Below are 20,448 nucleotides of genomic sequence, written 5' to 3'. Positions count from 1 at the left end.
TATATATATGAAAACGGAACAAGCGGAACAGCTCTTAAGCGTAAATGGTCCAAAATCTTGACTTTATTTAAATATTCTTAATTATTTATTAATTATTCCTTCCGTCCCATTCATTTATGTTTTTGTGTGTTTTCACACAAATTAAAAAGGAATACGTCTCTTCTGAGACGGTANATTTTAACATTAATTTATTTTTGTTATTTTAACAATAATAGCAATAATAATAATATTTCTTGAGCAAACTATTATTTTAAATTTTTAAATGAAATGAAATTATTTTTAATAATAAAATATTTTTTACTAAAAAATTAAAAATTCATTTCTTTTGATATCAATTATAATTATCATTTTATTCTCATCATCTCCCTTCTATTCCAAAATTGATCTCATTCATGCTTGATGTACAGTATAATACACATGCTTAACAATTCTTCGATGTACATTAGCTTATGTGGTCCTTAAAAAATTACATCATCTTTAATTAAAAATCAAAATAAATTAAACGCGATGTGGATATTTTATGCCCTTGCAAAATTTGTTAAACCCTATTTCTAATTAAGAAAATTTGTAAGGATATAATCATTGTCTAGATTATAATAATTGATCGTCTAGATTATAATAAACTCCTATGCGATTATCTCGTGATTTAATTTTGTGAGACAGATCTCATATCAATCTGACCCATGAAAAAAATACTACTTTTTATACCAAAAATATTAATTTTTGTTTCAGATATAGATCAAGTCGAACAGTCTAATGAATATATATTGGTGAGATTGAACTGCAACCCCATGGTGAACTATAGATTTGAATTATAATTTTTTACATGTATTTGAAATTCATCGTAATTATTAATATATTTATCAAAACTAATAAAAAAATAAATTTTAAATTTATGTTGTGTATAGATGAAAAAAAATTATGTTTTGTATAGATGGAAAATTTTGATTTGGAGGATATGACTTGATTTGATGAAGGATTTAAAGAATGAATTTTGAATAACACCCCCAACAATATTTCAAACTAATATAAATTATCATTGTAATTAACTAAATTAACTATAAGTTGATTTAGATTCGACTCTATATAAAATCATCTAAACAATCAAACGATTTGAATTCATGAATATAAATCATCACAAAAATTACCTCAATTAAAATACACCCCTGAATCAGTGTCATTCTGGGATGACGAATTTGATTCGGAAGGAGAAATTTCATTTGAGGAATGATTTGTAGAATGGATTTCAGCTTGAGTATGTTTAAAATTCACCACAATAATTATTAAAATTGCATAACTTGAAATAATAAGTTTCAAATAGTTCAATCCACCGGCGCATTAAGGGTTCCGGTCCAAGAATTTTAACTGAAGAAGAAGCAATATATAAACTAAACCATATGTCCACCAGAATATATATCACAAAAATTCTTATGAGACGGTCTCATGAGTCGATTTTGTGAAATGAATATTTTATTTGGGTCACTCGTAAAAAATNAATACGTCTCTTCTGAGACGGTATCTCGAATCTTTATTTGTGAGACGGATCAACCATATCGATATTCACAATAAAAAATAATATTCTTAGCATAAAAAGTAATATTTTTTCATGGATGACCCAAATAAGATATTTGTTTCACAAAATACGACTCGTGAAACCGTCTAACACAAGTTTTTGTCTTTAAAAAGTGTTTGGAAAGATAAATTTTATAAAGCAGTTTACTATTTTACACTTATTTAATGAAGATTTTACAAGTAAATGATTTTTATTAAATAAGGTTATATTAATAAAAGAGTAAGAAAAATAATATTAATATTAAATATAAAAACATGACTTTTAATTAGGGATAGATAAAAAAAGAAAATTCAATTTAAATAAATGAGATGGAGACAGTATAATTATCGATGGAGCTTGAATTATCGTCAATTGTTCCAAGACAGAGCCATCGGGACGGTGACCACTCCATGAATCACACAAATAAGACTTTTAATTATGGTCTTCTACATAATTATGATACTCCAATTAGTGTATATATGGTACTTAATGTCGCATCAATTATACGTACACATAAATTTTTGTGAGAGGTTATCTTGAATCAATTTTATTAGATGAATTTTTATATTTGGGTCATTCGTGAAAAATTATTATTTTTATGTCAAAAATATTATTTATTATTATAAATATGAGCATGGTTTATTCATCGATACCTATTATTATTTATAATAATTCATTATTGTGTTTATTTCTTGGAAGAAGGGACGTCATGGCAAGATTATGAGCCAACTTAGGTAGATTTCTTGCAATAAATTAGTAATGTTACATTTTAAAATTAGTGACCAAGGTGAAGCCGCAAGATCTTAGGTTCGATTTTCATCGATTATGTGAGATGTTAAATTTGTTAGATGAATCTCTCAATTCGTTATATATTTTTTAAAAAAAAGTAAAAATTATCTGAGTTGAAAAGTTAAAAATAAAGGCAATAATTAAGTTCATAACGTTATTCACGCGACAAATAATTTAATTCGACAAGGTCACTGACAAATAATAATAATAATAATTTAAGGACAAAGTAGTAGCTTTAGTTTAATTATTTTGCTTTTTTGATAATTAACTTGATAGACACTTTCATGTTACGGAGACAAATAATATTTTCATTTTTCACGTGGTCCTTATTTTTTTTCCACGAGGAAATTAGAAATATTTGTTCACCGACTATGGCCTTTAATTTTAGAGTATCTGTAAAAACGATTTCACGAATCTTTATCTGTGAGACGAATCAATCATACCGATATTCACAATAAAAAGTAATACTCTTAGCATAAAAAGTAATATTTTTTCATGGATGACCCAAATAATAGATTTGTCTCATAAAATATTACTAATGAGACCGTCTCACACAAGTTTTTGCCTTAATTCTCGACAGTTGACATTGAAATTTCGGACCTTGTAAAATTAAGAAATTTGAGGTTTTAATTTGCAGACAAGCAGTACACACACCATACAAATATGATAATACTGATTCAATAACTATAAATAAATAACAATAAATAAATAAATCCATTGTGTATGTATATAACATAATATTTGTTTTATAATTTTTATTCATATTGAAGCTAAGTAGGATTCAAATCATCAAATCCAATACAAATAGAATTAATTTGATATAAATCAAATAAAAAAATATATTTACAAAAATGAGATTTTTATTTTTTTAGAATGACCGGCCCTGTTAGCCTCCCATAGTTATTATCCCTAGCAGCTTGAATAGATATTTCCTAGTTTTTTAAATTCAAATTTTTTTATACAATTGTAGCAGATACCACTTATTTATTACCTACATTTATGGAGAATACAACAAAATTTAGCCTAACTGAAATATGTATCCATTGTAAAGGGAATTCACATTATGTTTTACATAATGCACAAGAAAAATCAAGAAAAACATTTACACACAAAGTACAAGTAATCAGACATTTCCTCCAAACGAAATTTAATACTTTATATCATTGTGTTTCCAAAGATTTAAAGGAGGAAGGAACCATGACCACCTGCTGTTCTTGATCCAGTTGAGAAATTACTCGTCTTGCACCTCCTTTTGACACACGGGACAATTCTGCGAGTCACAGAGATGGGAGACGTTACACACATATAAGGGAAATACATTATGGTTTACTCGATTTTCAACAGCAAATCTCATCCTCTTCTAATACGATAAAATGGTAATTTCTGGAGTATCACCATTCCAACTGGTGATTTGGAATGACCAAAACAAGTGTAGGTACAAGTAACGGGAATGCAGAATAATCCAATCAAAGTGGAAATGATGATCTTCAGATAGCATACTCATCCTTTCATACACTCGTAATTGTATTGATTACCTTAAAATACGTAGCTGTGGATTTTATTGTACATGACTATATACCACTATTATGTGTATAAATTTTAAGTACACAATTTTATATTGCAGATTCACATTTATATTTAGACATGCTCAAATATACAATATGAACTCTATCTCAGTCCACAAAGGTGTGTTTACAATAAAAATAATCTACTAGGTACATTTGCCTTTTGTAAATGATTGGGTTTGTGGAAGCAGTTCGACATTGCAGAATAAGATTCAAATAGATAGGATGAGTTTATCGATGTGGTTTAACAGAGTAATAATAAAGAAGTACATTATCCTAGAAAAGAAGGAATAGTACTCACCTTATTCAATCGCAACCAATGAGTGATGCACTTGGAATGATAATGGTGAGCGCATGGCAAAATGATCAGCTCGGATCTATTCTTATATTCGGCATAGCATATCACACACCTAAAAATTGTTGACATGGAAAAAACCAAACCAATAAAATGATGCTCCCTCTGTTCAATTGATGCAAATTCAACAAGTCCTTAAGTTTTATAAAATGTGCCATAGGAGGAAATCATCCAAACCTCAAGGGAAGAATTCTCTTTACCCTTGTCCAAGAAAGGCACTGGAAGAAAGGTAAACTCGACATGTGATACCATACGATATGTTCATTTCCATGGCCAATAGACTCAATGGAGCTGGTGGTGATTATGGTTTTATGAGGAAAGATCTACATTTATCGGCTTAACTAGAGTGAGGTCAATGTGACTTACCATTCATCATTATTTACGCTAAAATAGCATCCTACACTCTGACACCATATTGCTAAATGCTATGTTTAAACATGCATTTCGCACATAATTTACCAGCACAGATAATGATAACAGCAAAAAAATTTAGTTATAATCATACTCTTCTGGTTCCTTTTTTTTCTTTGAGAAAAACCCTGCTTTGTATTTGAATGTTGGAAGCCGAGCTATGATGTTTGGTGAAAGTCCTCTGCTTTCATTGCCGACAGATTCTCCAAGCGTTTGCAACTCCTAAAAACAAGAATAAATAAACTAGTATTAAATAGAAATTTTATGGTTACTTAAGATTGCCAGCTTTGAATATCAACCCAAAACACACAGTTCATGTAAACAACCTCGTAAGTCATGGTATCAGGATCAAAACCATCTTGATGTGTGTTCTGATTATCCCCCTGGATTAAGTAAGATGTATCAAGAATTATGGCACAACTCTAATCTCTTGTTGATTAATTGAGTAGAGAAAAAATTTGAGTAATTACCACCACAGGTGATTCTCTCGAAGATGGCCCGGAGTTATCTGTAGATTACAGATGTCACAGTTCCCATTAGCAAGTTAAACAGACAAGCATAGCAATGAAAATGGTTTGATTAGAACATATGCATTCTCGCAGATCCCCTTCTCCTTTTCTGGGTAATTTTCTTGCTTATATTTTAGCCTTATTTGATCAAGCATTTCAACTTAGTTGTGGTTTAGGTTTCAGTTTAAAATGCATATTTGAAACGTGTCCAGTAATTATTTATTTGTATACATTTGAAACTCAATGCCAGGTGTCTAATCCTATATTAGGAATTTTCTCCAAATCTAAGTGACAGAAAATCATGCATGCTGGTACATACAATGATTCTTGTACAACAAAATAAGATTTCTATTCATGTAGAAGTCAAATACAACCAAATTATATACAAATTCAACAAAGTATGGCTTAATATATAATTATCTTGAATTAGCTCTGATCTAGAAAAATTAGCTCTTGTAGGGAATTCACTGATGATATTGGATTCATGTTGGAATAGTAGTAAATTGTGGATTCATGTAATAGTAGTAGGAGATTAATAATATAATTCATGTGCAGTCTAAGTATATCTCATCTTTTCATTATTATTTAATTCATTGAACTGGGCATCCGTAGGGTGAAAATGTACAAAAAAATAAGGAAAGAAAGAAAGAAAGGGCATGGCATAAAGCAATGGAACAAAGTGAAAAGCTGGGGTTTGGACATGTCGTGTGTTAAGAGAGAAACATAAAGGAGCTAAGATGAAAGAGACGGGCAAAGATATCACTAGTTTTTAGTTTTTCCAATATTAAACTATATGCTCCTTGAAAATAGGATAGAGGGAGTGAGATGAAAGAGAAGCTACAAATAACAAAACATACCATCACCATTCTCCGGAACATCAAGACTGTCGAAGTCCTCCCCCAACTCCAAGGACCTTGCAAAATCTTCATCTAAAGCCAACTGTGACTCAAAATGTGAGGACACAGTCTCAAGTTCTGACTGCAGATTCCTGCTGCTAGGTTGACCATAGTCATTAATCATATCTCTTCTATGATCATTGTTCTGAAAACCAAGAAGCGCACTTTCCTGTAGGAAAACATGTATAGTGTTAATGAATTTCTTAAGACCATAGAATCATAAAGCAGTACTTTTCGGGAAAAATAAATTTTCATTCAGCAAAACTGGCTTTAAGATTTGATGTACCTGCTGTATAAGAAATTCTTCAACATCAACATCGCCAAATTCAGGAATTGTATCCCTGAGATGTTCGGCAATTTCAGCTGGAGTCATCCCATTCACATAATGATTGTAGACCTCGTCGTTCATAATAGACATTTCAGACATCATCCGAAGTGTATTTCTCAAATGTGCTTGGTTACCACCCTCAAACCCTGTTTTCGAATCCAAGAGGGAAAATCAATAAATTTCAAAAGCAGTAGATGAAAATTAAAAAAAAAAGTAACATTCATATAATCAGCATTATAACAAAAGTAGTAGTACACTTTATATTTAATAACCTGCTACGTAATAGCAACTCCTTTATTGATGTGAGTGGCACTTGTGTTCTGAAAGAAAAAAAAGCTCTTCATATTTTGTTTGCAATTATTCATTAGATTTATATTTCATTTCATACGAAGTTCACCCTATGTTCCCAATTTATGGTTTTAATTCTAGTCAGGATACCTCCCAAGATAAGTATCAATTTATTGAAATTACAAAAGACTGAAAAAAGCCCATCCAAAATCCTTCAGGCACTAACACAACATGAAACAAGAAGCTTTACGGACTAATAGCATAAGGAGAAACAAATGATTTAAACTATTAGAGGGTGATAACATACCTTGAACATTAAATATCAAATGTTCAAAATCCCAAGGGTCGTGGATTATGAATACATGGGCAATAAAGGATTATTCTCGAACAAGAATGAGGGATTTAGAGTATTTGTGATTACAGTTCCACTCATTTCATTTATAGAGCAAGGAAATAGCTTAGCAGGAAACAAACAAAACAATCCCACAGGCAATAATCTGTACAGCTTAATTTTTAAAGTTATTTCCTTGACCATAAAAGCCTCTAATCAAAATTGAAATGCATAAATCATAATATCAAACAAATGAGCATTCTTGTCAACTAATGCTGACACACGGAAATTTCTCACAAATTGATATTTTCAAACGGAAGGTTTCAGGAAATTGCTAGAGACTATGCTGCAAGAATAGGAAATATAAATATAAATATAAATATAAACAGAGGTGGACCAACAAATTACTGGGTCAACAAACTTTATATATTTAAAAATTACATGAAACTCAAAATACCGGGCCGAGTAAATCACGAATATGAGATGCAAAAAATTTACGAAACTAATGTGGTTACAACCACTCAATCACAATCCAAAGGATCCCGTTCACATATTTATGCAATCAAACGATTAATAAACTGTGTAGAGCCCCTCCCTTCCCCTCCCCTTCCCTTCCCTCCCCTCCCCAAATTATTATGCGGTGACTATGGCCCAGAGCTGGCACACACATTGAAGCAGTCACACAAGAGATCAAGATTAGATCCTGCTCAGTTTATAATTCAAAATTCATAAGGATTTTCCTGCATTAACACGAGCGGACACAGTAGGCAAAGAGGGCCATTTTGTGAAAATGTAAATTTTACACGTAAAACACACCAATCCAATTGCAAACTAGTAACATATATCGAAGAACTTGACAGAAAAACCACACAAAAAAAAAAAAAACAATGGGTTTTCGAAATTAACTCCCAAGATTAAATAATGAGCAAAGAAGTAACCTTTCACCTCTGGAATAACGATGGTGAAAAGGGCTCTTGATTCTCCCCCTTTATTTTCTTGCTATGGAACTGTTCACTAGCAAGATTGAAGTGATAAATTAAAAATGAATTTAAGAGCAAAAAGAATATTTGTATTTGGAAGCAGGTGGGAAAAGTAAGCAGTAGACACCTTTTCTTTCTTAATTTTTCCGTTTAGAAACAAAAAAATTTAAAATAAATATCCATATTGGATCTATCGCCCAATTCAATGTCACATACTGCGGGCTATTTAGATCCAATGATCGCTTTTTCTCGTGTGGGCAAATAAAATTTGGATAAATTAATTATTTAGATTCAATAATCATCATTGCTTGGATCGATCTACCGGGAACGCACGGTCGAACTTTTTCCCGTCCACGCGATTAATTATCTCTGACTTTGGGGTCATCGAAGGTCCATGGAGTCTCCATTTGGGTCTTGTCTTTTTCTTCACTTTCCTCATGATTAATGTCTTGCGATCATGGTCAATCATTGTAGTAATTATTGTCTTCTCGCATTATTATTATTATTTTATTATCATTATAATTACCTTTATATGATACTACTATTATACTTTTGTTTTTTGTTTTTTTAGATTTCAACACACATTTTTATTTTTATTATTTCAACAATTCAAATATCGATTTAGTCTCTTCATAATTTGTCAAATTTCACTTTAATCTATCGATAATGATAAAAAAAAAAAACTGTTCATACAACTAATATATATATATATTTCTCTTGACTGTATTATTAAATAGAATCAAGTAGAATAATTTTTTCATTAATGTACCAATCAACGAACAACTACCAACTCCTATAACAAATTTTTAAATAATTAGTTTGAGAGAAAATGAAAAGGATTTTTTTTTTACTTGCACCTTTATCAAATGTAACATATCACATATGGTCCTAGTTTCTCCAATCCCATATCTTTCTGCTTTATAAATGACGTTTTGTGTCCATCTTATTCATAAGAATATATACAAAGAACATGGCACATGCCCATAAAATATATACCAAAATAGTTTATAAAAGGAATTTCATTCGTCTTTATACGTTGATAAGAGGGGGGCACATTGGCAAATTGGTACAAGGGAAGTGTAAACATTGTCTGAACAAGCCAGGCAAATGCAACATAATACATTTCTGCAATCAACCGGGAGACTAAACTGGCTACAAATTCCATAATTTCAATGATGTCCATCTGGACAAAATCAAAGAGGGCATTTAAGGAGATTGAGTAATAAGACCATCTGACATGATGATGAGGAGGAGGAGGAGGAGGAGGCTGGACTGGTTTAAGATCACATCAAATATATACTCTCTTTGCCAAAACAGTGCAGCTAATCTTGGGGACAAAGCTTTAAATATTTATAGGTTAAGTTTGTCAATAAACTATCTACATGTAAAACCACGAGTAGAAGATTCATTAAGGCCAGAGATCATATGAAATCACAAGAAGCGTGCACAAAAACAAGCATTGCTATCCATAGGTTTAGTCCGAGTTGTGATGAAGAAGTTTCTAGACATTATACTTAATTGTCTAACTTCAAACGCCTGCAACTCTACAACACTCCACGATGATGATCATCCAGAAATCAATTTTCAAGGAAGGAATAGGTGTCTCATTCACCTCCCACTTGTCTTTTCCAGGAGTCCTCCACAATTAATTCATTCACCCCCCAATCTTCATAGCTGTGGCAAACCAAAGTAAATACAGTCAACAACCATGAGACAGATATCAAGTAACATTTGAGTGAATACATATCTGGGTTTCATTTCGTTTTTCACATCTCAAGATTCCCAAAAATTTTGGATAGGGATTTGTTTATAGATTTGGATGATTTTTAGCTATTGTGTGGCTGTCAGTAATTGACCCTTCACAGTGAGCGACTTCAACTGTTAGAAAGAGTAGAGGGCAAAAAGTGATTATGCATAAAGATGTGATCAGGAAAATACGAAGAAAACAAATAAGATGTGATTTCAGAAGAGAGAAAAATGACAAAAAGGTACACTAAAATTCATCTTAAGATTGAAAAACCACAATTTTACCTTCCATCAGGGAGGTATCGACGGATGGTGAAAGGTATTTTTCTCTGTCGCAGCTCCTTCATAGCAATCTATATTAAAAGGTTAAAGACAAAACATGAAGAGAAGATACCTAATCAACCTTGACAGATGTTTTAAGACGCAATTAGCTGTTAGGAATACATATATTTCCTGGGACAAACATCAGCCATAACTGCTTTACAAACTTCTGCATAGAAAATTAAAGGCTTTACTGATAAATAAAATATCATTCCACCCAGACCACAAATCCATTTGGATGACATAAAGTCATTTGAAGATCCCTTCTATGAGAAGGTCACCACATGAGAGTACCTTATCGTGATGGAGAAAACAATAAGAGGTATAATGAAGAGAGAGAAACACTAAATAACATACTTGCAAAAAAACATTCCAGCATACTGGTCCTGAGATTAAGGAGATTCCAAAAAAAGAAAAGAAAAAGCAATAACAACATATCAAACAGCTTCCAACATCAATCAAACAACACAATATTTGCTATAATTTACCTCAAGCGGGTCAGTTTCTCCCTCCAACTCAACCATAACTGGTGCATTCATGCTGCCAAGCCACATAATATTTCAACAATCACAACCAATTCAATATATCAAAATAAACAAAAAATGCAACCTAGATACCAATAGGCTTAAACTGAACCTTATCTGCAGAGCCCGTGTGCCAAGTATTCTAGCTCTTTCATATTTGGTCATATACTTAGATGTCTTCCGAGGGCGTTCAATAGGTTCTCGCTCCTCTTTTCCATTTCCTTCCCCTTCAATTGGATCAGGAGCTTCCTCATTATTGTTGTTATCTTCTTCAACCTCTTCTCCTTCCTATCAATTTTAAAACCCAAGAAACGAAAAGATTTTAAAAACTGAGAAAATTACATTATTTGCACCCTAAAAATGAGAAACCTCAACAGTTAAAAATAAGAAGAAAACAAGTTTCTCACGTCAATTTCAGGATCCATGGGCTCATCTTCGTACCTGCAACAAATCCAGAATGATTGTGATTCAAAGAGAAACCCCATCCAGAAAAGTACTTATAAACGTTACATTAAACGAACCGTGAAAGAACTCTCTTACATGCTATATACAGAGAAACCTCGACTAAACGCATACCAATAATAAATGAATAAATAATCAAACAAGTGCTTCATTAATCTACACTGCCGAATTCCCGGTCCACATTTAAAGAGAAACCCACCATCAAACCCTAGTTACCCAAAACTGGTGTTTTACTAACTTTCGGCTCACACTAGACGAAGATTGAACAATAATAATCAGAAAATTCACGAATACAACAAACCCTCCGTCCATTGCATGTACCCAGAAACCCGAATAAAACCCTAATTCCATTAAACTAAAAAAACACCAAAATTAAACTAGCGTTTGATTCATCTAAAAATCCAAGTAATCAATAATGACTTTTCTTTAAAAAAAATAATAATTTACAAATTATACGAACCCTCCATCCATCTCATAGTCATCGTCTGCCATGGCGTCAGTCGATTTTATCCGATTTGTCCACCACCTGGAGAAATTGTTTGAATGAATGAAGGTCATAGAGGCAAAATCAAATTTAGTTTACTAGGTAAATGGGCCGGGTCATTTTTTTCGGCCCATAAGGTCACTAATAATATATATCAGCAAAAAATAACGTTGTATATGTTATTATTATTTTTAATTTAATCAAATAATATTAAATATGAAATTATTTTCAATTTAAAAGAGTTGTTTAATTTAAAATAGAAATTTTGTTTAGATTTTTTTCTATGTAAAATATGTAGTGATTTAAGAAGGTTTTTAGTAAAATAAAAAAGATAATTATGAAATTAAATATTTTGATATCCTATAANAATAACAATAATAATAATAATGTCATTTTTCTGGGCCCCAATAGCCATAATAAGAAGAAGAAGAAATGTACTTACGAAAATAAATCATTTTTTTTTATTCCCAATCTGAGGCTCCAAATCTAGCCCAGGAACTCAATAAATCATAAAATCTTTATGTAAAAAAAATATTCTTTTAAATTCTAAAAAATCAGATACAAAACTCATTAAATACAGGATTTTCAAAATCATTAAATTTTATATAATAAAATAAAATATATTTTTTTTACAAATGGGTACCATTTACCTGGAAAAGAATCTGCTTATTAATTAATGCGATAATTTTATTTTAACTAGTAGAAATATTTTCAAAATAAAAAAAAAATCACAAATTTTTATAAGTTATAGAATTAAAGAGTGTTGGATCACTTATATTAACTAATTAATTAACGTTGAGTCCTATACTAAGTAAGAGATTTCTATGGTAATTAATTCTGATCTCTAAAACATGTTAAATTTTTTTTACCAAAATATTCTTTCCTATAAAAAAAATAATATAGATTAAAATTCAAACATAAAATTAAACATATAGGAAAAATCACCACAATAATTACATTTAATTTATTTTCATATATATATACTATCTATACTATTTTATAATAATTGATAGACTGATAAAAACTGTTTTGATGAGAACACCAACTTTTTTTCTTAATCTACCCTTTTATTTACGATTAATATTAATCATCCCCTTCTATTTGTGTCCTTGGAATATTTGTGCAGTTGATTCATTGCCTTTCATGATTCAAGCACACAATGTTTCGTGTCATGATGTTGCAATATCATAAATGTTTAATATATTAGTCCCGTATATTTATGACACATTCATTGTCTTTCATGATTCAAGTACACAATGTTTTGGTATCATGATGTTGTAATATTATGAATGTTTAATATATTAGTCTCATATATTCATGACACATGCAACACGTGTGTCTCGGTGACTAGTATCAATAAATTAAACATGTCATCAATCAACTAACAAAATAATATTGAAGTTATTTGCCAAGGTTGCTTTAATTAAAGATTAAATGATGGAAATTTGAGAAAATATTTCTTACTCTTGAATTCAAATTTCCTATTAATTATGTTCTTGTAATGACATTTCATTTTCTCATATGAAACTATACAACACTAAAATGGCCAAAAAAAAGAGCTAAAGTGTAAACAAAACCATGACCTTAAAAAGCTTATAAATAAAGCACAATAACATGAACTTTTCATTAAATTTTCAGACCCTAATAAATAACATCCTTAACAAACACTGCCAACTAAAAGGAACCTACTAAATTGAACAATAAATTCCCCCAAAAAAACAACCAACAATTAACCAAACTAATATTGTTTGCAATCCAATAGTGATTCATAATATGTCCTCACACTTCTCACTGTCCTATGCTGTTTCAAGGTTCATCGCATTCCCATTTCGAAGTTGGGACGCAGCTCACGTAGTGGCACCAACCGCAACGCTTGTGTCCGTTCACTCCCCGGAATAGCATCACGAGTCCCACCGTGAATCTGCATTCAACAAGACGACCAGTTGGGCCATCATCGGATTAGTGCCTCGAGAAATACAAGGTAACAACCTAGTTTGATGATATTGAAAACAATGCTTACCCGACAATTAGCAATACCATAGACACCAACCAAAGTACATATTGGTAAGCCTTGTACCTAGATTTTGCACGAACCCCGATGGGAAGATTATGTCGTTCGATCCACCCGAACTGCGGACGAGGTAGAAGAACAAAGCCAAGCAAGAATCCGGCCAAGAATCCTCCGATATGGGCAAAGTTGTCAACATGTGGAAGAAACCCAACTGCTAGATTAATCAAGACTATAAACAAAAGGGTTGATAATGCCACGATCTGCAGGACAAAAAGATAGAATCAGGCGGCTAAAAGTCATTTTAGTGTTCATATGTCGTAAACTGATGAGCCACGGGCGATTGTTGACCTTGTTAGTGTATATAGACCAGTTTGTGATCAACTCGGAAAGCATGGCTCCTAGAAGTCCAAAAAGTGCGCCAGAGGCACCAACAGAGATTTGGTTTTGAATAAATACAGATGATAATATGCTCCCACCGAATCCAGATAGCAAATAGATGACGCCAACTCGCACTGCAACGCATGTTTTGAAGGATCGTAAGTATATATAACATGTCATGGCAAAACGCGCAATGTTTCAAGATATATAGATTCTTGGAGAGAGGGCTCATACCAAAGCCAAATTGCTGCTCAAGTCGAACCCCAATGAAGACGAGGCTCATCATGTTTGCCAGAAGATGTATAATGCCAGCATGTAACCAGATACATGAGATAAGCCTCCAGCCTTGATGGCCGTGCACCACTTTATTCCAATTAAGAGCACCCAACTTCTCTAATCTTTGGTACCAAGAAAAGCAGAATCGAAGAGTCATTACCTTAAATTTCTACTGTTTTACTTATTTTTTTGAAGAACTATGTTCCTTTTGTACTTCTGTGATCACCAAATTGGACAAAATTCTCCATACAACAAAGTTGTCACATAAATACAGGAAATCGTCAAGTTCCTCATTGTATAAAAAACAAGATTTGAGGAAAGAAGAAGAACATCACAGAACAATCCCTACCAAAGTTTACCCCAAAATAAGAATATAATCAATCAGAAAACTAAAAAAAACTTAGTTCTATACTGAATATATAAGCCAAAAAAACCCATTACATTCAGAACGTAAACTAAAGCATGATTCATACTACCACAAAAAAAAAACGAAATATTCAAAGACTAAATCCTTGAGCTAATCAACCGCCAAAATTTCCACCTCCAAAACCAAAGCCCGGAAAAGAACCAAGCCAAAACCAATAAAAACCACATCTTTACGCCACAGTTCCGACAAAAAAAAAAAGTTGAATCAAGCCCAAAATTCAGCAAGAAACAAAAGTGGAGATTCAAGAACATGATACCCACGTTGCAGAAGAAGGCCCAAATAGAGGATTCTCCCTCAACGGCTGGAATGAGAATCTCCCAAGAAACCTAGCCGCACACTTGTCATTGTGACCACGGAAACTCGAAACCCTGTTCTTCAAATCCCTCGGACAATTGTTCGCATACATCACGACCAGAAACATCACAACATTAGCCACCACAAACACTGGAATCAGCCACGAAGACCACCGGCTTTCCCTCTCCTCAAACGCGTCCGCGCTTGAAGTCGAAGAATAGTAGTTTTTCACCCCTCTTCTGTTCTCTATATCCTCACCCGCCATGGCTGTAAGCTGCTTCTGTTACTTCTTGTATTCAATCTCTGTATCTTGTCTTTGTCTTCAGGAAATGTAACCTGAAATTCTCGAATTTATTGCAGTAAAATTTGAAGTGGGATCGTGGGAAGTTGCTTCGCACTTCACATTTGAACGTGCAGAGAGTCGCTGTTCGGTTCACCTTCTAAGGTGGGGATCATCTGTTATCGTCTTCACAGCATGTTCAGTGGTATTGCTTTGTCTGATCGCCACGTCCTGCATTTGGAATTTTTTGTCTGTTTTTTGAGTGGCTATTGGGTGGTGTACGTGCCAAAGCTGCGGGTTGCGAAACATAGATCTGCAGCCGAAGTTCCCAGGAGCTGCTATTTCAGTTACTCTTCGCGGTTATTGGATAATAAAGAATAAATAAAAGTTAACGTTGCGTTTGAATTTTAAGGATTGATTTTAAGACAAGTGAAAAACATAAATTCAATTTTTTTTTATAATTGTAATAAAAAAAGACTTTGAAAATAAACTGAAAATCATTTGAAAACAAATAATAATAGCAGAAATTAAGTTCGTGGGAGTATATTAAATTTCATTAAAAAAAATTATCTTTACTATATTTATTATTTTGTAACGTGTGATGCTTAAGAAAAACTGAATTTGGTAATTTATATACAAGTCCAAATCTACCTTTCATATTCTTCCATAATATTCGATACTTAATAATACAAAAACGTAGATTACTATCAAAACTTCCCCACTTTCCCATTACATTACATCACATCTTCTCCACAAGCCACATCTCCTTTTTATTATTGGTCAATGGAGCAAATATTTTGTAACCGACTATTTCCTCTTATCTTTTTTTGGCACAAAAACTTCAATGAGTCAATCTCACAAGTCGATTTTGTGATACAGATATCCAATTTGTATTATATATGAAAAAGTAGAATTTTTTATGTCAAAATATTAATTTTATTGTAAATATGAGTTGGTTGACCCGTCTCACGAATAAAGATCCGTGAGAACGTCTTATGAAAAACATGCCCTTTTTCGATCTAGATCCCGGGAAAAAAAAAAATTTACATGCAATGTTATAGGTTCTTTGTGCAGTAGTTTATATAATTTTCACACGGTATACTCTTATTGCAACTATTCATTAATATCGAGAGATTTCGATAGTTAGTATCTATAAACCAATAAATAAAAGGGTTGTGCATTTCGTTCAATTTAAGCATATATAGTGTAATATGCCAACAATCTTAAATTTGCGACAGATGAAATTATAACAGATGTATTTCTCTTTATACCCACCAATATCTTTAATTATATAGATCACAATTCAATTGTATAAACATATTATGTAAAGTGTTGATGTTCTTCCGTCCTAAGATTACTTCTATGGATGGGAAAAATATCGAATTTTCGATACATCGAGATTACCGTACCGAATTTACCGAAGATTTCGGTACGGTACGGTTACAATACCGAATTTTTCGGTACGGTAACGATATGCAATTTGAAAATTTCGGTATATACCGGAATACCGAAATACCGAAAAAATATACAAAATTTTAAAACAATAAATTTATAAAAATTTTAAAATGTAAGGTTTTTTTCGGTATAAAACGGTATATACCGATACCGTATCGAAATCTCGGTATACCGTACAATTTCGGTATAATCGGTATGCTAGTTATATGTACCGAATTTTTCGGTATACCGAAATTTTCGGTACGGTATCTGTATGAATTTTCTTATACCGTAATTTTCGATACGATATACGGTATATGATTTTCGATACGATACGGTATGATATACCACCCCTAATTACTTCAGTGTGGGGTGGTCGGAAGAGATCGATCACTTGCAGAAACTTGTGTTGTCCATGCACAAAGGGATACTTGTGGCTACCCAACTTCAATGGCATCAATGGGTTATTGAAACTGATGCAGCAACTGTTGTTCAAGCTTTTTACCAACCATCTCCGATCCTTTCTTTGTGGAAGCCCCGTTGATTTCTGAGCGATCCGCAACGCAGCAGCGACCAAATTCCAGGGGCTTCAAATCTCTTTTAATCTGTTTTACGCTAGCCCGTCGAGACTTACAAGCTCATGAAATTCCGAATATAAATTCTCGATTTCATTATTTTTGTAATAAAATTGATTCTTTCAACAAAAAAATAGTGCAATTGATAAAATAAAAAATTAAAAAAATAGTTATTTTTTATTTATAATTTTTTTTCCGAACAGATACTTGGCATATAGAAATCATGTGGATCGAATTACAAGCCGAAAATTTTATATAATTTCCAGTGAAATCACATTAATAGATGTGATGTAAACATCAGGAAGATGGTTATGTATACGTTCTCTGTAATTCAGATATTCTGTTCTTAAAAATTAAATTATTATATTATATTATATTTTTTGAAATCCACTTGAGTCACGTCTCCCATTTTACTGAAAATTGAGGGGGATGTTGTATCTCATATATACAAAATCAATAATTTTTTAGAACCGAGATACAAAGAACAAAAAGAGAATTTTTTGAACAACTCGCAAAGACGAAGTATTGTTGTTTCACTGTATTGTCGTGACATTTTGGAGACATTCGAAGGTGACACCCGTACAAGGTGTAGATCGAAGAATTGTTTTGTTGTTCCAAATTTCGACCACACAAATTTCTATACTTATATTTTGGTTATTTTTGTTATTGATATATTAAGATGCAATTCACTTCCTTGACTTGTAAGTGATATAGTTTTTAGTTTCTTCATTAGTATTAGTTTGGTAAATTCGATTTTTTTTTCTAGTAATTATTTTGCTCTCAGGCATCGCACAAACATGTTCACTTGTACATAATTATCTATGTGTTACATTTAATTAATTGTGTGTTATATTATTCAACCACATGTTGTCATATGATGTTACAACATTCAAAACGATATTTATGTATTATATACATAATTCTTCCTATTATGTCAAACAAAATCACTTTAAACAAAAATAATATATTTTTATTTAATAAAAACATATTTTAATATATCACGTGCAAATGGATCAGTATCCGTCCATTGTTTTCCAAATGGCATGCAGATAAACCAATGAACGAAGAAGGTTGCGTGTAACAAGTCAACTCGAATTAATTTTAGAGTGGACTTTACAGTGACAAAGCACAATCTATCCAAATATAGAAAATATTGGATAGAAAATATCACAAGATTATAATCCAGACCGACGACACGAGACGAAGCAACTGATTATATGCATAATCTATCACTCAGGATCAGAAATGAATCGAGTTAAATTACATGAGTTTCGAACATTATTTTATAAATATTATAATTACTAACGAAATCGAATCGACTTTGAAGATATTCATTCGTATGTATTATAATTTGAATTTGAGTTCAAATTATTTCATTTAAAATATCTCGAGTCGTTAGCAATTTTTTTAAAGGAAATCTTGTAAATTTATTGAACAAAATCATTCATTAATTACAATCTCGAATAACAAAGATGGAAATCCACCACTCATTCAAACAAAAGATGAAGGGATGAAAAAGATGGTTGATATCGAATGCGCACACGTAATATATCCAAGGTCTTCTTGTAAGATACTGACTGCTTGCACTATCAATAAAAAATCTGAAGTAACTTTGAATATTTTGGAAATTCTTTTCTTATATTAACATAACTCTTTCCCGAATAGTCAGTAATTCTCTATAGACAATAGACAGAATTTGATTAATTTGCTTTCCAAATACCAATAGTAATCTTTCTTTGACTATCCCGAAGTTTGATTAATTTTTAATATTTTGTGTCGTATATTTAACTTCATGCTTATGTGTTGACTTTATATTTTTAGTTTCTTAATTTTTATCTATTATTTTAGTAGTTCGATATTCTTTTAGACTTTTAAGGTTATTAATTTAAAAGTTTTGCATATGATTCGATGTAAAATTTGTTACCATGACAATATTATTATGTTTTAGTACTTAAGTAATATTACGTGATATCAATGAGAGTTGCGTAATTTAAACAAAAAGAATTTTGATTATTATAATTTTCGATTGAGAAATAAATGATCCAAAAAATTGAATTACACAAATGTGATAAATATTCTCGGTTCTAAAACAAGCAGGCGATTAGTATTTATGTAATTATTTCAAACATTTGTTGATTTGTTATTGGTGTAATACATTTTTTTTATATTATTGTATTTACGTATTGTTTATTGCATTTGTTATTTACGAACAGAATTTTAAAGTTATTTACCGTAATAAGTAGGGGTTTTTTTTTTTTTTTTACTTTACACCTCAAACTAGATCGAACACATGTGTGACTCTGTCTTTTCAACTTCGATAAAGTGGACTCAATAAAATCTAAGATCGAACTCAAATATGAACAAATGTTGAGTTTTTTTTTTTGAAATCTTAAACTAGAGGTGGGGGAACTCGAACTCGAGTATATATACCGAGAAATCCTGGGTGAGACCACTGGACCAAGCGTCCGGTCTCAACAAATGTTGAGTATTATGCTGGATTGGTTACATTATTTATTTATTTATTTATTTTTCAATGACATAATAATTGGTGCACACGAAGCCTTTGAATTATTGTTGCATCTAAAGCACGCACCACCTAATACTTTACTTACAATGCGAGTCAAATCTCTGTACATTTATTTTTATTTTTATTTTCCTTTTGTCACACTGAATTTTTATTTCACTCATACGCTTTATTGTATATTTTCTGTTCGATTATTTTATTTTTAAAAAAATTTATTTTACTCCTTCCAAAAGGGTCTCCCACTATAACCGAATTCATTTCTCAATTAAAACATCGAATCAATATTTTTTTTAAAATAATCTAATCGATTTATTTTGTTGTCTGAATAAAATATAGCGACCGATCGATTAGGTTAAAAATTTTGAAGGAAAAAAATACACTGTTTTTTAAAAAGTGATTTGGTAAGTGATTGCACAATTATAAAATAATAGTATAATATTTATTTTAATAATTAGATATTTAATCCTAAAAATTTTTAAAAATATAATTGTTGATTTTTAAAATATTTATTTATTTATGTTAATTATTATTATTTAAAAACTAATTTGATTTAATGATTTTTAATTAATATCATTTAATACAAATACAAAAAATTACTATAACAATACAATTCATAACTAAAATGAAAAATATAATTGAAATACAAATGCAATTTGAAAAATGTAATTCAAATACAAATACAAATACAATAATCGAAAGAAAAATACA

At 31.4% G+C, this 20,448-nt stretch overlaps 3 protein-coding genes and 1 long non-coding RNA gene across 12 annotated transcripts; 1 reads left to right on the top strand and 3 right to left on the bottom strand.

Annotated features, from left to right (window-relative positions):
- Window positions 1-3,332: 3,332 nt before the first annotated feature.
- LOC140983341 (E3 ubiquitin ligase BIG BROTHER-related-like) lies at window positions 3,333-8,118 on the bottom strand. Of its 9 annotated transcripts, none has more exons than XM_073450349.1 (9): window positions 7,970-8,117; window positions 6,678-6,725; window positions 6,364-6,555; window positions 6,039-6,246; window positions 5,143-5,180; window positions 4,999-5,055; window positions 4,767-4,894; window positions 4,208-4,316; window positions 3,333-3,611 (listed from the first exon to the last, which is right to left on the bottom strand). In XM_073450349.1, the coding sequence occupies exons 3-9, from the start codon at window positions 6,505-6,507 to the stop codon at window positions 3,573-3,575; spliced, it is 723 nt and encodes a 240-aa protein (XP_073306450.1). In that variant the 5' UTR covers window positions 6,508-6,555; window positions 6,678-6,725; window positions 7,970-8,117; the 3' UTR covers window positions 3,333-3,572. The 9 variants fall into 9 exon arrangements, with proteins under 9 accessions (XP_073306450.1, XP_073306453.1, XP_073306444.1 ...); XM_073450346.1 differs by having other exon boundaries at window positions 3,334-3,611; window positions 6,364-6,551; XM_073450348.1 differs by having other exon boundaries at window positions 3,334-3,611; window positions 6,364-6,551; window positions 7,963-8,111.
- Window positions 8,119-9,383: 1,265 nt separating this feature from the next.
- On the bottom strand, window positions 9,384-11,656 carry LOC140983666 (DNA-directed RNA polymerases II, IV and V subunit 6A-like). The gene is made up of 6 exons (XM_073450806.1): window positions 11,518-11,656; window positions 11,003-11,036; window positions 10,708-10,883; window positions 10,560-10,611; window positions 10,036-10,103; window positions 9,384-9,678 (listed from the first exon to the last, which is right to left on the bottom strand). Exons 1-6 carry the CDS (start codon window positions 11,613-11,615, stop codon window positions 9,609-9,611), a joined length of 498 nt encoding a protein of 165 aa, XP_073306907.1. The 5' UTR covers window positions 11,616-11,656; the 3' UTR covers window positions 9,384-9,608.
- Window positions 11,657-13,143: 1,487 nt separating this feature from the next.
- LOC140982246 (RHOMBOID-like protein 2) lies at window positions 13,144-15,452 on the bottom strand. The gene is made up of 5 exons (XM_073448683.1): window positions 14,894-15,452; window positions 14,165-14,328; window positions 13,901-14,064; window positions 13,562-13,812; window positions 13,144-13,462 (listed from the first exon to the last, which is right to left on the bottom strand). Exons 1-5 carry the CDS (start codon window positions 15,190-15,192, stop codon window positions 13,348-13,350), a joined length of 993 nt encoding a protein of 330 aa, XP_073304784.1. The 5' UTR covers window positions 15,193-15,452; the 3' UTR covers window positions 13,144-13,347.
- LOC140982247 (uncharacterized) lies at window positions 14,335-14,783 on the top strand. The gene is made up of 2 exons (XR_012176223.1): window positions 14,335-14,491; window positions 14,531-14,783. It is a non-coding gene; the product is annotated as an uncharacterized lncRNA (long non-coding RNA).
- Window positions 15,453-20,448: the final 4,996 nt, after the last annotated feature.

The sequence above is a fragment of the Primulina huaijiensis genome, chromosome 8 (genome assembly GCF_012295235.1).
Source record: "Primulina huaijiensis isolate GDHJ02 chromosome 8, ASM1229523v2, whole genome shotgun sequence".
Lineage (NCBI taxonomy): Eukaryota > Viridiplantae > Streptophyta > Magnoliopsida > Lamiales > Gesneriaceae > Primulina > Primulina huaijiensis.
This window is presented reverse-complemented; position numbering and strand designations above follow the sequence as displayed.